We start from the raw sequence: 10,673 nt of genomic DNA on the forward strand, positions 1-10,673 counted from the left end.
GTAGCAGAGAACATGTAACGTATACAATCCTGCATTGCATTCACAAATCTAAAAGGTGGAATTACAATGTCACGATGGAAATAAATGTGTTTAAAGTACACAAACAAGTGTATATAAAGTGTACCAGACTTAAATTTATAATGGAAAAACACTGACTGGAACTTATAAAAGCACCTACATATCTTGATGCTAAATGGGAGTTTTAGTACGTTAGTGCTCAAAGTTTTTTTTCCGTATTGTTCGCTATAACAATGATAACTTCAAATTAGTCATTCAAAGAGAGATACTCCCAGAAATTAAAAAAACATTTCTCAAAAGCCAAAAGCACATGTCATGGTTTTATTTCTCTATTCTATAAGCCTATACAGTAATAGAGGAGTCCACTTGGTGGAAACAAAGAGCTCAGACTAACACCCGCTATGGAGAAAATGATGGGAGATGTGTGCTACCACCCGCTTTAAGAAGTGAGAACAAGTGTCTTGACTCTTGAGCTACATGCACACAATACAAATAATATAGAGAGAGCAAATAATTGAACAGGTTTCAAGACTAAATGCTGGAAGAAGTGAAGAACAATTAAACACACCAATGAGCTTCAAGTCTTTAGACTCAAAACAACATCCAAATATCGTAGCAAACCATTTAGACTCCCTTTTTTCTATTTTTTCAGAAACCCTAAGGAAAGTATCCCAAGAAATGACGGCATTTATTAGGTGGTGAAACACACCTGAAAGGCAGAAGGTCAGCGACTGAAGGCATTGAACTCTCTTCCCACCTGTTCTTTATCTTTATAGTTTATACCTTGCCTTCCTGGTGAATAATTATTAGGGTGCAAATGGATCATATATGGACGCTATTCATATCCGTACCCGCTTTCTTAAAAGGGATCCATCTGCCAAATATCTGGTTCATATTTGCAACTGCATCCCTATTCGTTTCTCCAGTATACGAGAAGAACCATATATTAATAGCTCTATTTTGCATCAAAGGGATAATACACAACTTAAACATTGCAATATATTGCCTAATATCAATTTCAAAAAGTAACGTACAATATATAATACAACCAACATAATTCACTTCTCAAATGGTCATAACCCGCGTCCATTACTCATGGGGCTAACTTTTCTTAATCACCATTATTAATAAAATAATAAGATTATAGTATAATGTAAATTTGACCATAAATAATTGCAAAATGCACAATTGATTACTTCAACAAAGTAAAATCTCTATAACCCAAAAAAAGACATGCACATCCTAAAACACAATTGTCATCAAGAAAATTTAAAACTTGACAATAACTCTATCTGAATCCATATCACTATGCATATCCATATTAATAAAATCGAAATGTCCATATCCACCGAAAGTTTAGCAATATCCATATATGTATCTGCACCCAACCAAAAATTTAAACTATATCCATATTTGTATCCAATATTTGTATCCATATTTGTATCCATATTTGTCCGGTTACAAAATTTAGTGATCGTATCCGCATCCATAGCGGATATGGTTGTGCACTGGATCGGATAAATATGTATCCATTTGCAACGCTAAAGATTATTGATTTTACCAATTTCATGAATCATAATGTCTTACGTCTTTTTTTCCCAAGAAACAAACTTTTACTTTTTTAGTTTTAAAATTACTTCTATATTAAGTGGTTATAAAAAGAGTGTTTTGAAATGATTTTGGATCACATGATGTCTTTTCTACCGGAAATAACTCTTTTTGTTGTTTACCGTTTCCCATTGCAACCTATCCAAAGTTGATGAAATGGCTATGCTTTGGTGGAAGCTCTGTCCTTGTCCATAATTTCTATTCATTTCCCTCTATTGACAATTTGCACTGTTTTAAATATCGGACGATAATCGATATTATCGACCGAGTTATCGGATTTGGGAGCTCTCCGCTAGGATAAATTGGATTTTTAATCGGTTATCGTTTTTGTAGGTTTATCGGCGTTATCGGCACTTATCGGCCGATAAGTAAGACTTTTTTATCGGGATTATCGGGATTATCGGCCCATTTTGACTAACATTATATTTTTTCAAGGCTATGATGCAAGTTTCGCTTTCTATAATTTGTTAGTGATTCTAAACATGATGATTTACATTTTGGTATGTTTATATTTCATTAAGCATGATTAGATTATATTTTTTAATTGTTATATTATATATACACATCATCCAGTATATCACTCCGATAAATACTACTTATCCCCGATATATCCCCGATTTCCACTATCCGATAAGGATTTTGGCCATCCGATAAATCCCCGATAACCGATATTTAAAACCTTGACAATTTGGTACAAGATTGTAGTCAACTTGAATCCAAAACTCCATCTAGGGGTGAATCTATATATAAGAGGGTGGTGTCAAGTGATACCACCCTATATGATGAAATTGCCAACCATATGTTAATTTGTGACCACTCTTATATCATAAAAATGCAAAACATAAGTTAATTTAACGACTAATTTCAAGTACTAATTTGATTATTTGACTTTATATGAGTTGCAGATACACACCAAGAAGAGGAATAGGTTGGATCATAATAAGTTGCAGGATCTAGTATATTGCAAATATAATCAAGCTCTGAAGGAAAGATTTGACTGCAAGGATATTGTTGATACAATCAAGTTGATTGACATAGATGAAAGCAACGAGTGGTTATTAAGTCAATTTGGAGAGGGCGACAATGCGGAGAATGGCTTGATGGATGAGGAGGATGACCTTAGATGGGGTGTTGTAGGCGAAGCAACATGAGTTGAAGAAAATTTTGGACAAACTTTAAGGTCTACTGCTAGGGTTCGAGGATCTTCAAGTGGTATTGTTTCATCATCTAGGAGGGGCGAGCCAGACTCGGAGGATGAAGAACAGTTTAATGAAGAAGAGGAGGAAACTGAGGATGAGGAAATTCTACTTCAATTGGATGACGATGATGATGAGGATGACTAGACACTATTATTTTGCTACTTGCTTATTTTGTTTCATAAACTTTTGTTCATGTTGAAGAAAATTTTGGACCAACTTTAAGGTCTACTGCTAGGGTTCGAGGATCTTCAAGTGATATTGTTTCGTCATCTAGGAGGGGCGAGCCGGATTCGGAGAATGAAGAAAAGTTTAATGAAGAAGAGGAGGAAACTGAGGATGAGGAAATTCCACTTTAGTTAGATGATGATGAGGAGGAGGATGACTAGACACTCTGTTATGTTGCTACTTGCTTATTTTATTTCATAGACTTTTGTTCATGTTGGATAGTATCTTACTTTGTGATTTGTGAAAACTTATGAACTTCTCTATGTTATGCATGCTAATTAAGACTCTTTCGTGATTTAGTAGGTGAAATTATATTTCTTAGTCTTTTTATGTGATAATTTATAAACATGTTACTTATATGCTTCTTTGTCTTATGTTGGAAAATATTAGTTTGAGTTATGCGCCTCAATTCAGTGAGACGCGCCTTGCGCGTAGTGCGCGTAAGCAATTTTTGTGCCTCGCCTTGCGCCTTGCGCCTCGATAACACTGTATATATGTACATATATACATATATGTATGTATATATATCTCCCCTACAGTATCGTCACTACAGTAGAGTTTAACCACCAAGTTCGGGATGGATTGGTGTGGTTCCTCTACGCCTGGAACACCAAAATATCGAATCATGAACGAAAAAAGACATGAGAGAAAAGCATATTGGCTAGTGATTGTGGACTCGTCGAGTCGACATTGCTTAATGTCGACTCGAAAAGCGGTATCAATCGACCCTCTTGTCGAAAACGACTCGCCATGAGCTCACTCGATCAGATACTTGACGCCTCTTGAGGACAACTCGAAAGGTATTACTTCTCGACGAAGTTAAAGGACGTCTACCTCGAACCTCTCCCACTGACAACGTATTAGCATCGCATTTAATGCATGACAGGTGCATCATGCCTCTAGCCCCGATAGCCTTCATAACTCATCGGATCACGTAGCCACCGTCATGCTACCAATCTTTTCTTGTTTAATGCTAAAGAGATCCTTCCCACAGTAACCAGTCGACACCTATAAAGTAGGTGTTGAATCCAGTCAAGAATTGGGGTCTCACAATCCCTAACCAATATGCATTTCTCTCATACCTTTCTTCATTCATGATTCGATATTCTGGTATCCTAATCGTAGAGGAACCACATCAATCCATCCCGAACTTGATGGTTAAACTCTACTGCGGTGACGATACTGTAGGAGAGATGTATGTGTGTGTGTGTGTATATATATATATATAGAGAGAGAGAGAGTGTGTGTGTGTGTCTTATGTCAACTTAAGTGGACACCAATCCTTTGCCCACCAAAGTTTCTATCCACATTTATATATATAAAAAGACTCTTCATATCATGCAAGGATCCCTAGGCAACATGAATGGATAGAAACTTTGGTGGATCATCCACTTAAGTTAACATAAGAATTGCGCCCAGCGCTTAGTCGTCTAGGCGGGCGCTTAAGCGGTTTCTGAGCGTTTTTTCCCTTCATTTAAGTGGTGATCGATGAGGTTTTGCTGAAGGTCGGAGGAGATAGTAGAGATGTTCATATTTGGAGGTTAATGAAGTTTGGAGGACGTGTAGGCTATGATACATAAAATCATAATTAAGGCCTACAGGGTGCAATCCACGTAAGCAGACAATGCTCCCCTAAACGTTCGTAAAATCTAGATGGGCAGCCTAAATACCACCTAGGCGTTAGGCGCTAGTTAGGCGGCCTAGGTATCGTCTAGGCCTAGGCGTACGTCTAAACGGACTAGGCGGAGGTTTTTTTAAACAGTGTGTATATATACACACACACATTGTGACAGTACTATTATAGATTTCTCTCTCCACCATTGACTCCATTGCTATAATATTGACCTAGGCCTCAACACACTACTTATCTTTTAGCAATGTGATTTGAATATGTGTGTGTAGGCACTAGTATAATGCATGTGCTTTGCAAATGGATATATTTTTATTTAATATTATATTATTTAATAAATTGTATATAAATATTTTATAAATTTATTTTATTACATTACTATTAAAAAAATTTAAGTTCTAGTATTATTAGTACTTATACTATTATTAACCTACATTTAATAGTTATTTAAATTTTCTTATTATTATATTATTAAACAATTTATTTAAGAGTATAATTTTTAAATAATAATGTAATCATTAGTTCAAGTAACCGTATTGAAATAATTAAACCATTTATATTATTAAGTAACAATATAGATATTTTATTACAATGTTTATTAAACAATTGCATTAGTTCTTAATATTATATGAATTTATATTCTAAAGAATATTACCTTGTTTGATAATTAATATCATCTTAGTAATAAAAAATTGGATGTTATAAATTAAAAAAACTTTTATCTATGAAAATTACTTTATATAAAAATATTGGATCCTTAAAATTTATGAGACATTTACTTCCCAACAAAAAGTGTATGTCTCATAAATTCCAAGGATCCATAAATTTTATACAAAGTAAATTTTCAAAATAAAAGTAATTTTAATTTATAACGTCCAATTTTTACTACTAATAGGATATTATAACATCGAATCAATCCTCATTAATACTATTATTAATAATTATAATTATGTATTATAATTTATTAAATAATATAATTTTACTATTTTGTAACAATTAATAATTCTTTATAATAAATTATAATATACTTATGAATTTTTTATCATGTAAATTATTAATGTATTCCAGTGAATGTGTAAATATTCTAGGAAAATGAAAAGAAAGTTATTTGTTTCATAAATTTCAAGGATCCAATATTTTTATATAAAGTAAATTTCCTAAATAAAAGTATTTTTAATTTATAACATCCAAATTTTTATTACTAAGAAGATATTAATTATCGAACATGATAATATTCCTTACAACAAGAATCAATCTCTATTTATACTATTATTAATAATTATAATTATGTATAATAATTTAATAAATAAATAATTTTACTATCTTAAATAATTAATAAATTCTTTATAGTAAATTATAATATATCTATGAATTTTATTATCATTATAAATTTTGAATATATTCTAATGGATGACTAAATATTTTGAGAAAATGAAAAGGTGCATAGTCAATGAGAGATTATAGATTATTAGTTTTATAAATAATAGCATAATCGTGAACTATAAAAAATTGAGAAGGTAAAAAAGGAAATCAAAATTTTTGATATGTGTTTTCTCTTTTATAAGTAGAGAGTGTGTGTGTGTAAGAGTGTGTCTGTGTGTATATATATCAGACTCCCTTTAAAGTAAGATTTTTGGAAAAACTTTTCCTGGACAAAAATATCATTGTCTCTTTTAGATATTATATTGTTACCTTATCCTATCCTATCCTAATTAATATATTATAATTAATTAAATTTTGATTCTCACTATAATTAATCTTCACCTAACCTTTAAATGATTTAAGGAGATCCAATTCAGATATATATGATTTTAGATCTCAAATTTCAGATAGGATATGATTTTCAATGTTACAAGTTCAACTCTTTCTTTAAAAAGTAGTTCAATTCTTACATGAACTCTAATAAGGAATTGAAGAGAGCTCATGGATCTAATAATCATCGAATATTATTCTATTTAGTGGCCACAATTAAGTTAGTGGTACATTGATGATATTCAAATCCTACTAAAAGTAACTAAGAAGTAATTGCAGTTTCATTAAAATATCAAAAAGAGACTTTTATTGACAAATAAAACAAGATTATTAGTAAATGAAGGACTAAAGTGAACACTCAGATATTTTACCACATGCAATGCACATGCACGTGCATCACACCTAGTGTGTGCAAGGTTTTAAATATCGGTTATCGGGGATTTATCGGAAGGTCAAAATCCATATCGAATAGCGGAAATCGGGGATATATCGGGGATAAGTGGTATTTATCAGAGTGATATACTAAATGGTGTATATATATAATATAATAACAAAAAATGTAGAAATATAAACATACCAAAATATAAATAATCATGCTTAGAATCACCAACCAATTGTAGAAAGCGAGTCGGGTCAGGTTTAACAACTCACTAAATAACTGCCCATTACCCGAAAATTCAACTCAAAATTTGGCCCGATAAAGCTGATATTTAGAGCCTCCCTTATCGACCGATAAGTACCTTTATCGCCAATAACTCGCCGATAAACCCCAAAAAACGATAACCGATTAAAAATCCTACTTATCCTAGCGGAAAGCTCCCAAATCTGATAACTCGACGATAATTTCGGATTATCGGCCGATATTTAAAACCATGAGTGTGTGTGTGCACGCGTGTAAGTACAATGGGAGAGACATTGGGGCTGGCAATGGCATTTGAAAATGTCTCTAAGAAGAAAGAGTGGCACATGTCAAATGATGTCATTTTCCATTCATGGACTCACTTGTCATACTGCAACTTAAATTTGTAATGTTATGACAAAAAATAAGAGTTGAAAATTTTATGAACTTCCAATGGTTTATAATAATAATATCTATTATAAAAAATGAATTTATTTTGCTCAGCCCATACTTCCTTAAAAAACGAAAAAGGAAAAGTTTGTTCAATTGTTCTTGTGAATTCAGTAATTTGTGGGTTCATGGTAAAACTTTGAAGCTTAGATATGCATGTTCACTGAATTGATCCAATTTAAATAACTAGAAGATGACTGCAGAAAACATGTTCCTATAGTTTGATGTCCTTAACTAATGGGTTTGTACTTGAGCTTTTCTCGGACACTGCAAAGTTTAGGTTCCAGCTCCAGTTCCGATAAAGGTAATATCAATCACTTAGGAGAGTTAGATTCACCTCAATTTCAACATTTAACAATCAAAAAATACAACCATAAGAGAAATATGGACTTTATAATGTTTAACAAAAAATATTTCTTAACATAATGTTTCCCTCTTGCACCTTCCTGCTCCTTGAACTTAACTAATGGGTTTGTACCTTTACTTAAGTTGGACGTAGGACATTTTAAAGTTCAGGTTCCAGTTCCAATTTCAGTATGGGCAATACCAGTCGCTTAAGAGGGCAATGCTTCATCTCAGTTCTAACATTTAACAGTCAAAATTATAACCATAAGAGAAATATAGATTTCATAATGTTTTAACAAAAAAATATTTATTCACATAAGTTTTCTCCCTTGCATCTTCCTGCTTCTTGTCCTACTAGCTTAGCATGTGCTTGGATAATGACATAGGGCTGCAAGGTTAGACCAATATGCTATCATATGTGCATGTGCTGAAAGTCCATTTACCTGACTTTTTAGAGTAAAGAGTCTCACATTTGATGTGTTTAGGAAATTGTTTGGTATTGGAGCCCTCATGACTCAATGAATTGTAGCTAACATTCTGAGCAAAGATTAATTGAGGAAGAATTCCTTATCAAGTGCTTTCAGGCACTTTTAGCACTTTGATTTGTACTCCTGGAAGTCCTTGTGAGGATGTATCAACTGGATAGTTAAGTTGATAAATTGGATTTCAGTCCACTTTGACGGCAGGACAAAACCCAAACCCAAAAATAATATTATCTTAGATTCTTAATAGTATATAATCAAAGCCCAACATAAACCCTTCCTTTTCATTATACAAGAAACTTTTTTGACAAATTATGTGCCTTTAAAAACAAATTTTTTTAATTATGTGCCATTTAGTGGGGTATCAAGTTAATTGCATCCTTAAGATGATAAAATTAAATTTCAGTTCAATTCAATAAAAGGGTAGAACCCAAACCCAAAAATGATTTACCTATGTAGTCTAATCAACCCCTTTCTAAATCCTTCAACTAACCTTTTCTTTCACAAGATTTTTTTTATTACACATTCTCTGACTTTATGCCATAAAATCTTCACCGTGTGCCATATAGGAAGGGAAGGATACAAATAAAGCAGACAGCCAAAGCAACACTATAATAGTAATATCATATTCTCCATTGATTCAACCGAATAAATCAGGTTAGTTATATTCTTTAGTGTCTATCTCCAGACTTTTCTGGTATCACCCGAAAGCTATATTCTTTAGTGTCTATTTCCGGACTTTTTTGGTATCACCCGAAAGCATCAATTTTTTTTTCTTTATCTTTTCCCCCCTGAATAGATTCTCAAAGAATGAAAGCAATGGATGATAGAAATACATTACAGTACAAACTGAAGTCCATGGTTACGTGATTATGAAATGGAAGTGCAAAGCATGCTAACAGTTCCATGCACATCATCTATATATAAAAAGTTAAATTTATGCCACCCAACAACCACCATCAGAGTATCACTTTATAGCAATATGACATTCAGCATTATCGATATCACCGTTGATTCAAGAATAGTAAAATAAGTCACATATACATGTACTACATGAGTGAGGCATGTGACTTTCAATATAAAATTTCCTGTGTCAATTTCTGGTTCATCAATGATGTCATGTCACACAGTCAGTAATTATAACAGCCTTCAAAAGAAGAAGCCTTGACAAAAAAACATAAAATTACTAACCCCGTTCCCGTTATTTGAATGAATTACCAGGTAGAACCTTAAGTTACTTAACAGTTTTTTCAGATATCAAGCTGAAAATAAAATTTTAAATTATCAGGGAAAGGCAGATATATCAGCTGATAACAAAGACAAGATAGATGAACATATAACACCAGCATTACCAATATGTTTGATGCATGAGATAAATAATCTTTTGCGCCATCCTCCCAAAGCTCATCTGGATGATTTTGCAATTGTAACTGGATCCAACTGCATAAAATAAAACACCGTCAACAACATACGCAAGAACACACTACCGTATTTCATGCCAACCTGTAATTTATCAAACGAAAACAAGTGAAGCTTTTGAAGAGAACTAAAATTGCAACCTTGCAAACTGGGTATTGAGGGCCCTAACATGCTGGCGAGCCGACTCCGCCCGCTTCGCATCCAATTTGATCCCCTCCATCCGATTCTGACGAGACGACTCCGCCCTGTGACCATCAAAAGACGGCGCGTCCATCACTCTCTTGCTCCTCAACTGCGCCATTAAATGATAGCTTCCGATCAAATCAAATCACGATTTTGAGTCAAAAAAGACCTACTACGTATCAAAATCACTGTTTTGAAGTGAAAAAGATAGGGTTTTGAAAGGGGGGAGTAAGGCTTACAGCGGAATCGGAGGGATCCGGATCGGAATCGAAGAGAGCAGCGACCTTCGCTCCTCGCTTCATCATTTTTTCTTTTTTCGCTAGGGTTTCGAATGGGAGCTGGCGGGGATTTGAAAAATAATTAAAAAGGTTTAAAGAGACGACAAAAAGAGATTTTGAGAGAGAGAATTCGAGATAAAACAAAGAAGATAGTTTGATTCCCTGTTTAGGAATCGGTCACCTCCCCTTCCACGAGAAAAGAGGGTAATATAAAACTTTGACGATCCGACCCGAATCCAACTCGAATTAATAATGGGTGTTACCCATTTTTTTATGTTTGGTTGGAGAAATCAAAGAGGAGGAGAAAATTACCCGTGAGAGCCACTTCCGACAGATAAATAATGCATTGAGGCCCAAAAAGAAGGAGCCCATGTCGTGGTCTAGGAAACGGGAGAGAATGAGCCTCACGACCCATGGCCTACTTCTCATGTGATACCGATGCGACTCGGCTTGATGGGCTCGATC

General features: G+C 33.7%; 1 protein-coding gene across 2 annotated transcripts in view; it reads right to left on the reverse strand.

Annotated features, from left to right (window-relative positions):
* LOC109838093 overlaps positions 1-10,408 on the reverse strand; it is a 28,242-nt gene extending 17,834 nt beyond the window's left edge. Inside the window, exons 1-3 of one of the 2 annotated variants that reach the window (XM_020406562.1) lie at positions 10,170-10,408; positions 9,888-10,039; positions 9,681-9,768 (exon numbers count right to left, since the gene is read on the reverse strand). In XM_020406562.1, coding sequence (XP_020262151.1) covers positions 9,681-9,768; positions 9,888-10,039; positions 10,170-10,235 — 306 coding nt within the window. In that variant the 5' untranslated portion in view covers positions 10,236-10,408. Of the gene's footprint in view, positions 1-9,680; positions 9,769-9,887; positions 10,059-10,169 lie in introns of both variants that reach the window. The other variant, XM_020406563.1, reaches the window with a different exon arrangement.

This window comes from Asparagus officinalis, chromosome 4, assembly GCF_001876935.1.
Source record: "Asparagus officinalis chromosome 4, Aspof.V1, whole genome shotgun sequence".
In the NCBI taxonomy this organism is placed as follows: Eukaryota; Viridiplantae; Streptophyta; class Magnoliopsida; order Asparagales; family Asparagaceae; genus Asparagus; species Asparagus officinalis.